The sequence below is a fragment of the Chenopodium quinoa genome, unplaced genomic scaffold, assembly GCF_001683475.1.
Source record: "Chenopodium quinoa cultivar QQ74 unplaced genomic scaffold, ASM168347v1, whole genome shotgun sequence".
Lineage (NCBI taxonomy): Eukaryota > Viridiplantae > Streptophyta > Magnoliopsida > Caryophyllales > Amaranthaceae > Chenopodium > Chenopodium quinoa.
The window spans coordinates 221,294-239,581 of NW_018745587.1; the positions used below are offsets into that span (position 1 = coordinate 221,294).

At 33.7% G+C, this 18,288-nt stretch overlaps 4 protein-coding genes across 9 annotated transcripts; 1 reads left to right on the forward strand and 3 right to left on the reverse strand.

Moving 5' to 3' along the window:
- Positions 1-699: 699 nt before the first annotated feature.
- Positions 700-1,890, reverse strand: LOC110716517 (F-box protein SKIP23-like). The gene has a single exon (XM_021895153.1). The coding sequence runs from the start codon at positions 1,888-1,890 to the stop codon at positions 700-702; it is 1,191 nt and encodes a 396-aa protein (XP_021750845.1).
- A 438-nt stretch (positions 1,891-2,328) lies between these two features.
- Positions 2,329-7,029, reverse strand: LOC110716494. 5 transcript variants are annotated; one of them, XR_002510511.1, is made up of 4 exons: positions 6,347-7,029; positions 5,215-5,306; positions 3,219-3,385; positions 2,329-3,122 (listed from the first exon to the last, which is right to left on the reverse strand). XR_002510511.1 is itself a non-coding variant. In XM_021895128.1 (2 exons), the coding sequence occupies exons 1-2, from the start codon at positions 3,423-3,425 to the stop codon at positions 2,814-2,816; spliced, it is 516 nt and encodes a 171-aa protein (XP_021750820.1). In that variant the 5' UTR covers positions 3,426-3,576; the 3' UTR covers positions 2,329-2,813. The 5 variants fall into 5 exon arrangements, 1 of the variants encoding a protein (XP_021750820.1); XR_002510510.1 differs by having other exon boundaries at positions 3,219-3,403; XR_002510509.1 differs by having other exon boundaries at positions 5,215-5,314; positions 6,347-6,801.
- A 2,565-nt stretch (positions 7,030-9,594) lies between these two features.
- Positions 9,595-11,208, reverse strand: LOC110716518. Its single transcript, XM_021895154.1, has one exon. It carries the CDS (start codon positions 11,206-11,208, stop codon positions 9,595-9,597), a length of 1,614 nt encoding a protein of 537 aa, XP_021750846.1.
- A 1,172-nt stretch (positions 11,209-12,380) lies between these two features.
- Positions 12,381-18,187, forward strand: LOC110716452 (LYR motif-containing protein At3g19508-like). 2 transcript variants are annotated; one of them, XM_021895073.1, is made up of 3 exons: positions 12,932-13,322; positions 13,413-13,476; positions 17,754-18,187. In XM_021895073.1, the coding sequence occupies exons 1-2, from the start codon at positions 13,113-13,115 to the stop codon at positions 13,467-13,469; spliced, it is 267 nt and encodes an 88-aa protein (XP_021750765.1). In that variant the 5' UTR covers positions 12,932-13,112; the 3' UTR covers positions 13,470-13,476; positions 17,754-18,187. The 2 variants fall into 2 exon arrangements, with proteins under 2 accessions (XP_021750766.1, XP_021750765.1); XM_021895074.1 differs by lacking the exon at positions 17,754-18,187 and having other exon boundaries at positions 12,381-13,322; positions 13,413-13,846.
- Positions 18,188-18,288: the final 101 nt, after the last annotated feature.

Sequence of the window (18,288 nt, forward strand, 5' to 3'; positions counted from 1 at the left end):
AATAATTATCTTTTTTTAATAAATAATAATTATCTTTAACTGATTTTTAACTTGGTAAATATTGGCTGCTTAAATTAAGGAGCACGTTGAATTTAGGAGTCAAGCTAGGGAAATCATGTTCCTAAATTTCCTCTGCCTACATCCCAACTTCTCAGTCAAAGAGAACGTGGGAATAAGGGGGAAGTGGGAACTTGATGGAAGCTTGGTTTAACTCCTTATAAAAACAGATCAACGTTAAGTTTTGAAAGTGTGGAAAAACAATCTTAAGTATTCTAAGCATAGAGTTTCAAAGTGTTTAAAAGAGAAGTTCCTTCCATCCTTAGTCTCTTAAGTTCTTTAGGAAATACTTGTAATCATTGTGTAATTGGGTTTGGGTTGTGAGAGTTGTAAAGTGTGAGACTTGAGCGAGTTGTTTACACTGTACAAGTGATTCGGAGTAGAATCACAAAGTGTGAGAAACTGTGATTGAGGGATCACAGTTGGGTAACTTGAGTTCCTCACGGAACTTGAGTCTAGGCAACGTATTAGTGATTGTAAATCATTTTTACATAGTGAATTTATTCATTGTCTATCTCATTGTCTTTTCTCTTAGTAGTAGATTTAATTCCGTAAAATTTACCATAGTCTACATACACTACAATTCACCCCCCTCTTGTAATATACATTGTTCTATCAGAATTTCAAGAAAAAAAGGGAGCGTTACTCGGTAAAATGGGAGCGACAAATAACAACACCCACAGTTCCTGTTGCACTCCACATTCCCAAAGATGTTACTAGCAGTGGCAGCAAAAGAGAAATCGAAACCCACAAAAAGAGTTGATCACCCAAGCTTACAACCTCAACCCACTCTCGGGTTTGTACCCTTAACTTATAAACTAATATATGAGGTCTTAACCCTCCACAAACTTTGTATCGACAAGTGACAAGTAGATACAAATCACCGGAATGTTCTACCAACCGCTTCCTCCTCCTCTGAAGCAATTGCAGCCCCTCCAGATTGCAGTTAGGAGGGGGTAAGGCGATTTGAGTCAACTCTAACGAATACAAATCCACTAAAAAGGCTCTCCCTTTGCAATCAACAACACACAATCTCCCTTCCAAATTAACAATATCATCAAACCTAATGTCTTCGTCATCCTGTCCATAATTAACTACCCTCCACCCGACTGGGTCCGGGGTTAATTCAGATCCCAACAACCTCAACAATCCCACTTTCCCTCCTCGCAAAAGGGCAACCACAACAACATTTTTTCCATCCTCATCATCACAATCAATAGGAATAGGATAAATAATACTAACATAATTATAATTACTCACAATAATAACTTTATCAACAACACCATTATAACCAGTTAAAAATCGAAATCGATCAAATTTAACAAATCTTTCCTCCACATTTTCTTTTTTATTATGAAGAAGAACAATTCCATAAAACTTAGTAATTGGAGAAATAGTAAAATCAAGCATATTTTTTACCATAAAAAACCCATCAATAGAAGATTTTGAGGAGAAAACATGAGGCAGAAATTTATTAGGAAGAAGCTCCTCAAATTCAGCAAGCTTGCCAGAAGCCCAATTTACAAATCCGAATGCGGATTTATAATACCCATGCCCAGTTTGTTCGGATTCTTTGGGGTGAAGCAAATACATAGTTCTCTCTGTTAGAATAAATGATGAAGGTGGATCCCTTCTCTTTATGGAGTCGTAAATTATTGGAGGTTCAGGGATTTTAAAAGCTTCAATTTTGGGTTTAAAGAAGAGAGAAGATCTCCATGACTTGCAAACTGACCGGAATCTCAGGACGTCTAACCGGAATTTGAGGCGTTTTCCGATTTCTAATAGAAGCTCCGGTGGGAGATCCGACCAATCCACTACTCTGTGCCTTCCCATATCTCCTTTTCGTCAACTCTTGTATGTTATGAAACTTACTAGGGTTTTGAGGATTTATACTCCGCACAAATAAATATTAATTTTATAAAAATATTTACTACTCGTAATACAAAGTTGAAGATATTAATGGGCAAACATATGCATCACATGTGTGAGCCGTGAAAAGAGTTAGTGTATCACTTTTAAAAAGTAGAGGTATATAAAACAAGACTTATTTTTTTTTAATATAATTATAAGTTTAAAATTAATACAAAGTATTTTATTTTGATCCAACTTATGTGAATATAAAAGTTTTATTCAGTTTATCAATGTATAACAGAAACTATTTCAAAAGTGCCGCTTGATATATAATTTATTCAATTTTTTTAATTTGTGTTTGATATGTTGGGATTAAAATATTGTAAATTGAACAAATTATATTCATGATATAGTATGATTCTTGAATACAAGTACAGTATATGTTTTATGTAGGAACTAGGGAAGGTTTACAATTCCCAAATACTCCGTATATTGCTATATTTTCTTATCAGGGCTATAAAAGCAATACTCCGTAACAATATTTAATAAAGCCGTGCAATGTGAGCAACTCTAACAACACATAGGCTTAATAGCTACTCCATAGTGATGAACATATAATTTAAATACATTAACATGACAGATAGACTGTCCATGTAGATTAAACCACTTTTATGTAATGTCAATTTTTTTACAAGGGGAGCAAATCAGTACAATTTTCATGAAACTGGCTAACCCCATCCTCAAGACAAAAGCTTCCTTCTGCTAAGAGACTGAGACTACAAATATATTTTCCTTTCAAAAATCGGAGGGTTGATGGCAACAACAGTTTGCGGTATATGGATGTTTGAAGCAGAGCACTAAAGATGAGCAAGTACGTTGAGCTCTCCTCATTTTCTATATAATTTCTATATATATTGCTCATCATTCTCCGCTTTCATGACATACGATTCATCTACGGGAGGCATATTATCTAACTTGTACAAGTGTTGAACTCTACTCTTGATATCATCTAGCTCTGCTTGAACAGATGATACCTCTGATCTTAGCTCTGACCTTTCTAGCTCCCACAAAGCTCTATCATTTTCTCGCCGAGACTGAACATATGCAATTCTCTTGTGCAGCCGAATACACTCATTCCGAAGGAAACTAATTTCTTTTCTACTTCTTTCTACACTAGCTGATAATTCATCAGACCAATGAAAAAATTCACATTGCTGCAATAATGTCAAAAAGAAAAGCTACAATTATGAGTCGATAAATAAAATTCTTGAAAAGAATTGAACATTAAGTGTGAGATATAGAGTGCATACATGCTGAAACACATTCTTGGGGCAGTTAAAGAATAATCTATAGGGATTTCTCAAAGTTTTTGACATCCTCCAATTTGGCTGGAAGCCCACAGTTACAGTGCAGCTCGCAACTTTCACTAGTCGAACTTGCACCCTCAGAGGTACTGATCTCATGCAAATATTAGATCCTGCGATGTTTTGTCCATCTGTGAGATCATGAAACAACATTTGGAAACCAGAATCAAAATGAAATGAAGTGCTAACAAAACTAATAATACATCCAAAAGATCCCAAAAAATAAGATAACGTCCACAACGGTTTTTTTTTTTAAAAAAAGTGTTTTAATAAATAAGTCATATTTCCCTTTTCTGGAGAATCTGTCTCCCTCCCCCCCCCCCCCCACACACACAATCAAATTAAACCCAGCTCCAAGTTAGCCTACTATAATTTACCAAGGCACAAATGCAAGGAAAGCTTCAACCTTTTAAATGACAACATGCCAAAGCTTGCTGATATGTGATTTAACATACACTCGGTATTGTGAAGACGGTTAAATTAGTTTCAATGTGAATAGCACAAGAAAAAGCTATTTTCCGTTCAAAAAAAAAGTAACACACTTTCTATCGTTAAATAATGTGTTTGTAAATGACGTCTACTTTCCAAAGCTTCATAACAAGGTTATTGGGGAACAGCTGTACTAAGTATTTCATGGGTCTTCTTAGCAAGATTTTGGATTGCTTCTGAGGTTGGAGTTGATCAGTGAGAAATGTAGCAACTTAGGGCCTGTTCTCATTGACTGAACTCAGCTGAGCTGAATTGAACAGAACTCAGCTGAGCTGAGCTGAACTGAATTGAAATGAATATTTTATAAGAGAAGGAAATTAGGAGCTGAGCTGAGCTGAACTGAATTTCAACGTAAGAGAACAGACCCTTAGATAAGTATAGCAGCTGCAAGACAAAACATGCAGTTTAATTTCTTAATGAGTGCTAGAAACATGATGTTTTACGTGGCAATAAAATGTAAGCAGCAAAACTCCAACAGGCGGCTTCATGTTTATTTATTTTTTCTGAACAGGTACATATGGACTCTCTAATTTAGGTGCATCGCACAGGTTATATATACTATTAATATAAATATGAAATCAAATATATATAAACAACTAATTAATTTTATAGATATGATTTTTTTATGCAAATATAATTATATATCAAATAATAAATATTATAGGTAATAAATTACAGTATTAGATCACCTAAGCTTTAGCAATGCCAATCATTGAGATATTTCCATCAGGTATGTGATTTGAGGATTGTGGTAAAAGTTTGACGTGCTAATTTTCTGATATGGTGCTGTTGTGATCAATAAAATGGAGATGCTCCTTCAATTGTGTGTTAATTGCATGTTGCTGGTCTATATGCTTTTATGTTACAATAATTCAATCATTAAAGTCCATCCTAACATATTGCAGACAATTTGGCGCTTGAAAATGGGGTTTGAAGGATTAATTGGCTTGCCAAAGCTTAGGTGATCTAATACTATTATTTCATTACCTATAATGTCAATAAGTTGAAATATAATTATATAAAGTCATTAGCATCAAAAAATACACTCCAATGCGAGCATAAGGCAGCATAATCATTCATGCCAATGCACATATTTGACTTAGGTGCTTCACATATTTAACTTAGGTGCTACACGCATTTGGAATCTTTACTTTGGTAGCGTTAGCTTGGAATAACTTTCTTCTTTATTTGCAGGAGATAAAGGCATCTCAAATCAAACCACATACAAGTTCCTCAAAAACAATTTTAATGTGAGTGAAGCTTATAAATGAATTTAGAGTTCCTCTAAATTTAAAGTTTGATAAGTGAAGCTAAAAGTCAAATTATAACCCTTAAGTCAAAGTAATTTATATTAAGTGAGGGTACTTATCTTCAAAGTCTTACGCAGATCCAAATATATATCAGTGATAAATATTGAAGCAACAAAATACAGGCTGTGATGAAAACCTTATACCTTATCCAGGCATTCCTCCATAGAAAAGTTGCAACTGCAATCCCAACCATCGCAGTGGCAGAGTACTAGGAAAGCCAACCTCCTTGATGATCCTGTACCACTGTCAATAAAAAAATTCAGCTTACAACAAAAACAAGAGATGACAGTAAAACCTACAAGGCTACAAGAAGGAAATTAAGAAAACAGAAAGTTTATATGAGGAATAAAATTAACATGAATGCCAAAATGGACAATCCTTCGGATATCCAAGATTTCACCACTCAATAATACATGGGAAGGATAGTTGCTGCAATAAAAATCTTGAATCTTTTTCTTTATAATAGATAAAAATCTTGTTCTTGTGCAGTGGGAGTGCACTTGGAAATGTTGAAACTCTAAATCAAATCAAAAACACCCAATATAGGAAGAGATTTGAAACTACTGATCTAAATTATCAACCAATGACTTATCCCTCAACAACCATAACTCTATCATGTGCCCCTCCACAATTCATAACCTCGTGTTCATAACTCGTTGGATTATCATCACGAAAACATTCTCAGCAAGCGGACACAGCTTAAGTCAAGGTATATCGCATTGCGACAATCCAATCAAAAGCACACAAACACGACCATAGGAAGCAGTGTACAATAATCTTGCAGTGTCCACTAAGATTAATTAGGTGAGCTAGGATACATTAGACCGCTCACTTCTATTCACAGTTACATTTTTTATACAAAAACTGCTCAATTCAAACACAAACGAAGTACAAGTATTAAATTAAGCTCACTACTGGAGCAATACAGCAAACAATTCACGTGCATCAAGGTTCTTTCACAAATCAACGAGATTGTGGAGCATTTTAGCAACAAATTTCACAAATCATTCCCAAATGCTGCATTAAGGTTCTTCGTTACAGTGAAATTAAATTAAAAAATAAAAGGCAAAAAATCATGGAAATTAAATAATTGAACTAGTTATATATACATGAAAAATTCAATTTTTAATGTCGTATAACATTAATTCAAGCTTTCAAACAAATAATCAAATAAAAAAAATATATAATCGACTTTATTACAATTTTTGTAATTTTGCTTGACAAATTAAGGGGAAACGAAGAATTGGAGAGAGAAAATTATCTGTATCGACTAACCTGGGCGTTAAAAATGGCGAGAGAAGACGAAATTTGGTCCGAAAAGCGGAAATGAAGAGCAACATCGAAGTTGAGCATTCCCAGAAAACATTGAAAATTGATCTTACAACAATGTCGCTTGAATTTGATTGATTTCAGGCCAAAATTGGGGGAAAAAGTGCATATTAGGTTGAATTTGATTCCCGTCTGAAAAAAGGTTGAATTTGATTAATGTTTTCAAGTAATTAGAAACCCTAGCTTCTTTTTTTTTTTTTTTTTTTTTTTTATGATTTAATGATAATCTGTATCTTTGAGCTGAATTTTGTTTAGAAATTTTGAGGAATATAAACTGTATGCTAATACGGTAAAATAATTTGACCAATTTTTAGATTTTTATAATTTGATCATTTTGGAGGGAAATGATTTTAGCACACCCCTAATTGATTTTGGCATACTCCTATGTGAAAGCATAATTTTCTATGTTCTTTCTCACATAGGGGTGTGCCAAAATCAATAAAGGGTGTGCCAAAATCAATTTCTCATTTTGAAGTGTTAAATACCGCCATAAAAAAGAACAAAACCGTTAATGTGTGAATTGACAATCATGTCCTTAATATTTCACCACCATTTTCCCCTGCTTGCCAGATGCCACCAATCACTGATCGACGACAATCACCAGTCCACCACCACCCTAGCCGCTGATGACCACCACCCTGACCCATGTATGGTCTTCCAATCGAAATAATAAACTCTCTTCGGGTGAAATTTATTCTGTGGAGGCGGATGCACCATGCTTGGTGCATCCGGTTTTCTTTAAAAAAAGGCGGAATGAACATTTAGTTGTCAGTAAAGAACATATAGTTATTTTGTAAAGAACATATAGCTATTTTATAAAGAACATCCAATTTTATATGTTTTTTTTATAAATCTAAAGAAAATTTGTAATATTAGTAAAGAACATAATAAAATTAAGGAAAAATTGCAAAAAACCACCTTTTATAACAACTTTTTTGTAAAAAAACACCTTATATAAATTTTCTTGTAAAAACACACCTAAAACCACTTTTTTTTCTTTCGAAGTAACACCTTAACCCGGTTTCCGTCCTTTGACTTGGTTTTCAGGCGTTGACCTGCACGTGAGAAGCACGTGTTCCGGTGACTTGCCCCTATTATTTTTTTTTTTCCCAATTTACCCTCCATTTCTCCAATTTAACTTTCTCTCTCCTCCCTCTTCTCCAACAAAGTCCCAATTATTCACCATTAATGAAGAAATCTCCATTTTTAAGCATGAATTGTTGCAATTAACCTAATTTCGAGTAGGGTAAGTTGTTGTAATTACTGAATTTCTTGTAAATTATGTTGGGTTTTTCGTATTTTCATAAATTAGGGTTTGTAATTGAAAATTAGGGTTCTTCGTTTTTTCCCACAAATGATGAAATTAGGAGTAATTTCGAGAGGCCAATTAATGAACACCAATGTGGTCTTTATTTTATTAATTTTTTTTTTTTTTTGTATGTGCTTTCTCTATTTATTGGGCTTCAATGGAGGAAGGGGATGAAGAGGTGAAGTGGGGTTTTTGGGTGAATGGGGCTGAATGAAAATGGGTGGAATTTTCATGGGAGCAAATTTATTGGGTGAAATGGTGTTGGTGAGAGTAGTAGTGAATTAGTGGTGGTGGTGAGGTGGTGTTGGTGGGGGCGGCAGTGAGGTGGTGGCGGCGGTGAGGGAAAAGAGAAAAAAAATAAAGGAAGAAGATCACGTGACCCACACGTGCAAAGTCAACGCCGGAAGAATCAAACACCGGAAACCGGGTTAAGGTGTTACTTCACAAAAAAAAAAGTGATTTTAGGTGTGTTTTTACAAGAAAATTTTTATAAGGTGTTTTTTCACAAAAAAAAGTGTTATAAAAGGTGGTTTTTTGCAATTTAAGAACATTATTCATATAGTAAATGTACATTTGGTATAAATGATCATATATGTATATGAAAAAGTACACTTTACTGTATTATAATGTACATTGTATATTTGCATCATGTAAGTATATGAAAAAAAAAACATTTTACTGTATTTTAATGTACATTGTATTATTTGGATCTACAATTTTTTCTAAATTTGTCTTTTTGCTTGCTTTCTTCTTCCAAAATGTATTAGTTGGTTGATCTTCTTCAAGAATTATATTTTATTTCTCATTGCAACAACAAAATTACATCAAAATCGCAATTAATTCCCAATGAAATAAGATATTACAATTTTCAATCTAATTTATAAAAAACAAACACTCAAACTCAAAATAAATAAGCATGAATGTCAAATAAACAAGTTTGAATGTCGAATCTGGTCTTACCTTTCGTTTTTATATGTCATCTTGAACAATTTTGGACTCAAAATTTCGAATTTCTTGAAATTTTAATTGCTTGAGGTTTGAGGAATTTTAATGGGTTTGAAGTTTTGTTTGGAGAGAGAATGAACTTTTGGTAAAAAAAAATTGAAATGATTTGTAATTAATGTATGGTAAAAATAATAATTATAGTACTATTTATCCATTTTATTATACAAAATTTCTTTAAAAATAAATATATATATAAAAAATTGTTGCACGAAAATCTCATGTACATTATAAATGAACACTATGTTCTTTTATATGCCCATGTACATTAGTATATACCTGCATGTTCATTCCGCCTTTTTGTATTTTGGAGCGGATGCACCATGCAGATCGTGCATCCGCCTCCACAAACCAAACATTACTCTTTGGGAGGATATAGCTGGAGTGGTTTTGCCACATATGTTGGTGTAATTGTATTTTTTATTTGTTTATTGGGTTCTTCCCTTGTCTCATTTAGGAATAATTTTTTATAATTAAATAATAGTGTTAAATTAATACTCTGTAATAGGTATTAAGTAATAAAATCCGGGAGGAGTCATATATATATATATATATATATATATATATATATATATATATATATATATATATATATATATATTATGAGTTATATGACCAATTGTTTAATAGTTTAGTTCATAAAAATCTAAAGGTAAAATAAAAACTGGCCCAAAGAATATAAAATCACATAAAAATAAGGAGATAAAATAGGTATAACACTACTAGTACTTATAAACCATACATCAAATTAAGCCATAAGTAGTATATACAATTACAATTATTTATCATACATTCATTCGGTTAATTAAGATGATATATAACTATATATAAGTATATAATACATGGATTACTTTTACGTAGCATTATTAATTATATTTACAATCTAATTACTAGAAATTAGTGGCAAATCAACCTCATCACTCCATTCTATGCACCTAGTTTCATAATAAGAACTTTCAACGTCACTTGGCCAATAAGTCAACCAAATTTTGCACCCAATTCCCCACTTCAACACACTACCCTCCATATCTTTGTTCAATCTCCACTTAACCTCTTCTCCATACTCATTTCCAGTGAAAACAAGGCCACCAGATTTCATAAAAGGCCTATTTACTCTTGAATACCTTTTTCCCAAATCATCCTTAGGCTTGTTATTGATACATGCACCTCCATTTAACTTTGTGCTATAAACTTCAATCCCATTTGTGTTATCATAAAAGATTGCATCAAATATTGCCGTGTTTCCCTCTACATCTTGGTCGTATCTCCAATTCTTCATCTTCGTCTTTGTTGAGCTCCTTGACATCGTTTTCACCTTAGGATTCTTCAACTTACCAAAACTGCCTTTCACTAATTTTTGCGTCTCCATTTCTCTTTCTGAATTAGCCGTTGATTTCCCTAAACTCAAACTTGTTACATAGTCAGACCCTACCTCTGGTCCAACCCAAAATTCAATTCTTGAAGGAAAATACAATTCTTCACGAAATTCCACCTCATTACCGTCTTCATTTTTATTAAACCCTAATTTTACCACGTGGAGTCGTATGTTATTGACATGTGTGCTAACTTGGATATGCCCTTCAAAGAATCTAACTGCATATTCAAGCTGAATATGAGCTTCTAGTTGTTGGTGTGCTAGAGCATACCTTAGTGCTGATTCCTTAGCCCCAACAAAAAGAAACCCTTCTTTCCCATCACTTGAGCACGTACGCTTCATCCCCCATATTGGCACGTAGCCTTTCAACAACCAAAGACCACAAGCTTCCGAAGCATAAGTAAGCCCAAGGTTTGAAGGCAAAGGTAGTAACGATGTCAAACCCACGCGCATCTCTCTTGTAATCAACCACTTTGCTAGCATATATCCAAAGGCGCGTGAGATGCACATCTCAACATCGGCACCAACAACACCCATGAACCCCTTCAACACTGGCACGCGATTAACACGTGACAATAACTCGAGGTTTGGGCCTAATAAAGAATGGAAGTAGAAAGATCCGACTTCAGTAGGAGCATCGCATGCACATAGCCAAAATAGGCGTGTCAATAACAATAGATTGAAAAAACACGAAAAAGATTCGGGTGTATACGTCTCAAGGATCCTTGCAATTGGATAAAGTTTTACCTTAACAAATTGGGATCCATGGTGGGTGTGATCATGGAAAGTCATAGGTGCACGATTTATTGTTTCTTGGACAAGTTGGAGTACAAGGGGTAGAAAAGGCTTATTAGAGGAAAGGGAACAAGGGTCAGATAACCATAGTGTCTTTTGAGACGACAACGGTTCATTAGGATCAAATCCTTGGATACATATAGAAAACGTTATCCATACTTCAGTTTTCAACTCGGATGAACGTTCAGCTTTTAGTTGAATTGATCGAGTTGAGTTTTCTCTAGTGGTGTTACTAGAAGAAGCAAGGTTGTAAAAGAGTTGCGAGTTTGAATGACTACTCCATTCAGGGGAACTAGGTAGGTCACATATCCATGACCAAATATCCATACTTGAGATTATATTATTGAGGTTTATGGTTAAGAGCTAATTAAGGAGAAGAGTAGTGTATGGAAGACTGTAAGCGATGAAGTGTAATATACATGCATGGATTTATAGGAAGAATGAGTGATGCATGATATGCCAACTTGGAACTAATTTTAGCCACCTAACAAAATAAGGATCTAAGGTATCGTCATAAGCGGTCCATATTAAGCTAGGTTAATCTTACTACTTCTGTTTGCTTTCATGCATTTAATGTGAGAGTACATCCAATATGAGTAAATATACGAAGTATTATACAGATATAATAACATATACTCCCTGCGTTTCTTAAAGATTATATTGTCCCCATTAGTCCATTATACGCATATTAAGGCAATGATTAATTATTACAAGATTGTTCCGTTTTCATTTTAGTTAGCATGATCATTACAATTACTCTTACTTAATTACTTTATCTATTGTGCGCGCGCTCTTAATTGAGAAACAAATTTAACTATTCCCTCAATATATAACTCTTATTAAACCGAAAATTGGAAGTTTTGAAAAGTATATTCAAAGGAAAATGATACTACTGATTATCCTTTCTCTTTTGCATGGCCCGTGAATTTAACATTTATTGCATTGCTTTTCAATGAGTTGAATCTCATCTTATACTAGTAGTAATAAATTTGTCTATTGAGTATTGAGTGGTGATGGAAAAGAATACAAAGAAGTTGACGTGGATATTTTGGAGCAGCCAATTTTGGACTTTACAAAAAATACTTTCTACGATTGGAAAGTTTAGGAAGTGGCCAAATTTCAGCTTTGTAGTTTGCATATTAGACAAATGCTACGTGCTAAAATTGATACCACTAAAACCTAGTTAACTACATCTTCAAATAATACACCAATCTAGTCACATATATAAATGTTGATAGATTCTTATCTATTAGTATCCTGTGGGGTTAGAGTAGAAATAATGATTCCCCTAATTACAGGGCAAAGTGAGAGTATGTAACAACGTTAATGGTGGAGCAAAGGTTTATTTGGACCTTTAATTATCTTTTATATATGTCCGAAAATAGTAGTATTTCACAATTTAATACTAGTATTTTTTTAACCACTTATATTACCCAATTATATTACTAGTTATTATATATATATATATATATATATATATATATATATATATATATAACCATGCCCTCAATATGATCAATATCAAACTTAATGCTACATATGGTAAAAACTTTAAAGAAAAAGGGGAAAAGTAGGCATATATTTTCCAACCCAACATAAAAAAATTATTAATCTGATAAATATAGATAGTACAAATATAGAATTACCAGACTCTAAATTAACTTGATCAACCCGTTTGACATATTGAATTACCCAACTCTAAAAAAAGGGGAAAAGTAGGTATATATATTCCAACCAAAAAAAAAAAAAAACTAATATATACATGTAGTACAAATATCGAATTATCCGACTCTAAATTAACTTGATTGGCTAGTTTGACATTGAATTACCCGACTCTAAATTAACTTGATTAACCCGTTTGACATATCGAGTAAAAATGATTCATACCCATCCTCATAACTCACAAGTCCTTAACTTTACAACTTACAAGGCCACAAATCCACAATAAGATGAGATCTAAGAGGAGGCCCAAACCAATGGTGCAAATAACTGCAAGCCCAAAAGTTGACTTTTCAAAGATACAACTTTAAGAGTGAGCAACAATTAACAAGACATCTTTATCAAAAAAAAAAAAAAAAAAAAAAAAAAAAAAAAAAACAAAAACAAAAAACAAGACATCGTCTTCCCCAATTGCATTATCAGTTCTACTCCCAAATTCTGAAATTCCCAATTTCCGAAGAAGAGAGAGAAAAAAATTAGGGTTCTTATTTCAGCAGCAGCAGAATAATCGAATGGTAGTAGAGAAAATGCAGAAAGCATTGCGGGCATATGCTGAGGTACTGAGGTTAATTAGGCGTCTTCCCAAAGATACTCGCTCTTATTATGCTAAGTATGCTCGCGAAAATTTCGTCAATTACAGAGAAGTTGATGCTGCTGATTCCGCCGCCATTGATGAACTTCTTAATCGCACTTATACTCATTCTGTTTGGGTTCTTCACAAGGTCATCTCTCTCTTCGACGCTTCGATTTTTGTTATTTTTTGTTTAATTTTGGATTTTTTTTTCCTTATTTTTTGGTGGGTGAAATTGCAGTATTCTGTGAATGAAGGTGCGGCGGAGAAGCTGAAGAATGTTTGTTCTACACAGTGAAAGATCAGTACGCTTTCCCCACTTTTCTTTCGTTTTAGGTGTTGCGTGATTGGGTTACAAATTAAAAAGTTTGATTTTTTGCATGTTTTTGTGATGATTCGGAATTTGTTTTAATTTGATCATTGAATTAAGTTCAATTGTGTTGGATTGGAAATGTTGGATTAGTGATTGATATCAACTTTGTCATTTTGATTATTCAGGCATGTAAGATGTTTTAGCTAACTGCTGTTATTATTAAGCTTTGTGCTTTAAGAGTTGGACTTGCTGTTGCTCTGTATGAATATGCGCGATCTGTCTAGTGATAGATCTCTCTTGCAATAGTGTGTTTTTCTGTGTCTTTTTAAATGTTGGATTGTGAAAGTATATATTATACCGGATGCAATGGAGTAATTATGTACATATTGCTCTGTATGAATATGCGCGATCTGTCTAGTGATAGATCTCTCTTGCAATAGTGTGTTTTTCTGTGTCTTTTTAAATGTTGGATTGTGAAGGTATATATTATACCGGATGCAATGGAGTAATTATGTATATATCTTTGATGCATGAAGCTATGTGCACCCTCCGGCGCATGCATTACACGTGTCGGCGTATGAGGCATACACGGTAGTCACCTGTACCTCACACACTGGCGCATGTGGTGCACGCGCTGGTGGATGCATGCATCTTTGTGCACCATGTAAGCATTGATTTAATGTCATGTATTACTACCTTGACAACTAAGGAAGAGTGAAGGTCATTGTTTTGCTAAAGCCTATATGAAATAGAACTTTTGAGCTTTGACCAAGGAGCCTCAAAGAGTCCTAAGTCACTCTATGTGTCTGGGAAAGGCTTAGTGACATTTAAGATGCATTCTGGAAGCATATATATGATTGTCCTTGTGCCTAAGCCTGAACATCCTCTTTTCTCATAAAGATGATATATTGTTAATCTGTTACTTTGGTAGTATTTAGAGTAACCTTGATGTTATTAAAGGGTATGGGTCCTTCTTGAAGTAAAAGCTTCAAGGGATTGTTTGAATAGCTCATGCCTAGCTCTCTAGATTCTCTAGTCTCTACTCTCTACCCCTTAGTTAAATTGATGGTCACATCATATATATGAAAAGGCCGAAGGTGCACATTGTGCATTGAAGTGAGGCACACTTGGTGTAATTTTTTTTTTAATTAAAATAATCTGCTGGCCTCACTGAAATCACCTCGCCTAGAATAAGCACTCCACATCCTTTCTCTCAAATAGTGTTCCGTCTAAGGTTTTGTTGCCTCGTAGCTTATGAAGTAAAACATAATTTAGTTGTTTCTAACTTGCACAAAAATTATAAGATACAAAAATTAGTGTCTTTGAACTCAAACACTCCCTTTACTTAAGGAATTTTGTTTTCTCTAAAAACTTTTAACAATCCTTTGTTCTAATCTCTAATTGGTTCTCCATTTTGTGCCTTTGGTGTATTTAGCTATATCCACCTCTTACACATGCATCATATGTGTTAGTGAGTGAGATACATTATATGTATTTAATATGTGCACCTCACACACTGGCGCATGTGGTGCACTCGTTGGTTGGTGCATGTATCTATGTGGGCCATGTAAGCATTGATTTAAATCAATTGGAGAAGGAATTAAGCCCATTTTTAGTTGTGGTAGAAGTTATAGTAACCTGTTTGTGGTTTGAAGTTTAGAACCTTTTTGGATCTCTATTAGTCTAAAGCTTAAAGGAATAGTTTAGCCGGCTCATTCATGTGATTCAAATCCCTTGGTAAAAATGTTGTGTAAGCTTTGGCTACATATTATTGTAGCTAATTCATAGTTTGGGCTGCCTTTGACTTGTCTTGTTGTAGCTTAATAACTTCTACGCATTTCTTGTAAATTACATTAAATGGAAGGTGCATGTCTTATCTATTAGATCATCATCAATAATCAACTTTTCATGATTCATCCTCCCTTTACCTCTTTTAGCGGCTTAACATATTTTTGAACTATACATTAATATGGATGTATGAATCTAGTGAGGAAAGTGAGTAAGTGACATTGGGTGAAGGAAGAGTATTCTCTTTGTATCATGTACCATTTGTAAGTAGGGAATAAGATGGGCCACACATAAGTCCACCTCTTTCCTTCCTTTATAAGTGTTGTGAATCATGATGCATATTGGATTTCAATCATGAGACAAGGAATGATATGGTGATAATAATTTTTGAATATTTTTTTGCAATACAATATCCAAATGATCATATTTCTATCATTTTGTTATGATATCTAGAAAAATTCTCAGATGCCACTATTATTAGCCTATCACCTCCTCATGAAGATTTCATTATTAATAGAAAAAAAGAGAAAATTATAATATATACTTCCCTTCTTTATTAGTTGCAACATTTTGACACTAATGTTCTAATTATAAATGCTCAATAACATATAAGAAAAAAACATAATCATGAGGAATTTTAATCTTGTAAGATTATTCTTGATTTATTTTTTCTAAATGTAATCTTTTTATAATGATCAATACTAAGGAAGTAATGGTCAAATAAGTACATTGAAGATTTTAAAGTCATATATGGAATGGAGGAATGATATTGTATTATCAATAGGTTTTAATTAATTTTATGAATAAGATGTATCATTTGTTATAAAGTGTCGTCATCATTGTTTGATTATCAACTCAATGATCACAAATCTCTTAATTCTACGGGGTGGACTTGGCTTTTTTTTAAGTGTGTTGTTGTTAATGAAACTACATAGTATGTGATACAATTGGGCTTCTGAAGCTTAGTGTTTCTAATGGTAGGCTCCATCTTAGGTGTATCAAGCTAATTGCATCCATCGGCGCATGCATCACACACGCCGACGTATGAGGTACATAAGTTACTCATATGTACTTCATATGCCGACGTGTGTGGTGCACGCGCTGGTGGATGCATGCATCTCTATGCACCACTAATCATTGATTTGCGACGATACATTGTTATTTAATTTTTAAAATATGTCCTAGCCTTTTCTGCTATATTTTTGAGGGAGGCATGGTTACTTTTTTTGAAGATGTGATTCTGTGCAGAATGCTCTTGAAGCAAATCACCATGGCTGTCCATGTTCTTCAATTTTAATTTATAAGCCTCTTATTTTTCTAAAAAAACAGTAGAATTTTTAATTACCTTGATGTGTTTAAGATGAGAGAAAGGGGGGGGGGGTGTCCTTATTCAGCTATAAAGCTGTGAATTTCTTATTAAATCTTCAAGGATTAGTTTTGTTAGCTGGTCATGGAACATGATGACTAGATCTTCGAGAAAGACTGAAAATTCTGTTGGAATTGGTGTTGGTTCTTGGTTCACTCTTGATCTTTGGTATGAGAATTTAGTTTCCTATTTCCAACTTTCTTATTATGGCTAGAACCTTTGAGGCACATCGTAAAAATATATAATAAAAACTTAATTTGAAGGGTTTGACTATACTATTATTGGAGCATCATTTACCAAAATTTTTTTAAGAGGCCCTCTTTCTTCTTTTTCATGAACCAAAATTATGGGGTAAGAAGAAGAGAGCATTATCAGAGGAGGGGAGAGGAAGGAGAATGACTCCATAAATGAGCCATCCTCTATTTTTCTATCCTATTCTACAAGTGGGTGCACTTCATGAGCTATTGGTGTGTAGAAGATTCTATTACATGTAAGGAGCAATTGTATTCCAATAACAGTTACTGAGGACTTTATCTTCCTTGACTAAGCAATATAGCAATTGTATTTTTCTGGGATAAAAGCAGCAAAATCACATTTTGTCATTAACCATCACTCCTCACTCTTCAGTTCTCATTAGGTGCTCAAAGGAAGTTTGAGGTTAAGATGAAATGAAATTTAAAAAAGATAGAAGAAAGGAAGCGATAATATGTATACATAGTAAGATTATAGGGTTGAGAATTCATAGAGGTTTAAGTGGATATTATGAGAGAAAAAGGAAGAAACTTGTTCTTGGTTGTAGAAATTGAATATTTCTGGTTCTGACTAATTTGAAGGGAAATTGAGAGAAAAAGTATGAGAGAGAAGAATTAGATGAAGATGAAGTGATGATGAACACTAAACCATTGTAACATTTCTTAAATATTACTGGTATCCTTACTGAAAACGTGTGTTATTTTTATTTTATTGTTGAAAATAACTTCAAAATTTCATGAACTATTATTGTAATTTCAATCTCCACCTTGAAGATGTTTCCGCTTATAATGGAGTACTTGACTGTTGTATTATCTCCGTTCCAATGCCTTGATGATTTTATGTTTCTGTATCTTGTTTGATAGGCTACCAAGGTAACACTGCAGCATCACAATAACGAAGGTGAAGACCTTCTAAATGAACTCATTCATCACCTGTGCTCTGCTATTGTTTGCAACTGGAGCTGCCAAGAAATCTGATAAAGGTCTAAAGTTTGACTTTAGAGATTGGAGTACTATTAAGCACCTACAACTATGTATTTGAGGATGGTAAAACTGTATCCTGGTATTGTTGCCATCAGTTGCACATACTTTTTTGGGCGGGGAGCGGGTTGGGGGGTGATGAGTTTTTAACTATATAAACAATCTTTGAGGGACGTTTTGATGACAAATAAGGCTGATGATATCTTGCAGAAACATAAAAGGGCTAGAGTTTTTGCACCTGTGTGGATTTCGATTGACTTGCTTTGTTTAGATGATTTTGTAGTATTAAATAAATGAGCAAGTATGTTATGTTTCTATAAGCCTTTCAAATTTGAGTTCTTTTGCTTAATCTAGTATACAGGTTTAAGACTTGTTTACTTCACGAGATCTGATCTGGTCTTATATGAATTTTTATTAT

What these genes read in the sequence shown, in the direction of transcription:
- LOC110716518 (XM_021895154.1), bottom strand. Translation starts at nt 11,208, where the DNA reads ATGGATATTTGGTCATGGATATGTGACCTACCTAGTTCCCCTGAATGG.
- LOC110716517 (XM_021895153.1), bottom strand. Translation starts at nt 1,890, where the DNA reads ATGGGAAGGCACAGAGTAGTGGATTGGTCGGATCTCCCACCGGAGCTT.
- LOC110716452 (XM_021895074.1), top strand. Translation starts at nt 13,113, where the DNA reads ATGGTAGTAGAGAAAATGCAGAAAGCATTGCGGGCATATGCTGAGGTA. An exon ending in CTGTTTGGGTTCTTCACAAG is followed by an intron (nt 13,323 to 13,412) that starts GTCATCTCTCTC and finishes GTGAAATTGCAG; the next exon opens with TATTCTGTGAATGAAGGTGC.
- LOC110716494 (XM_021895128.1), bottom strand. Translation starts at nt 3,425, where the DNA reads ATGTTGTTTCATGATCTCACAGATGGACAAAACATCGCAGGATCTAAT. An exon ending in CCAAGAATGTGTTTCAGCAT is followed by an intron (nt 3,123 to 3,218) that starts GTATGCACTCTA and finishes ACATTATTGCAG; the next exon opens with CAATGTGAATTTTTTCATTG.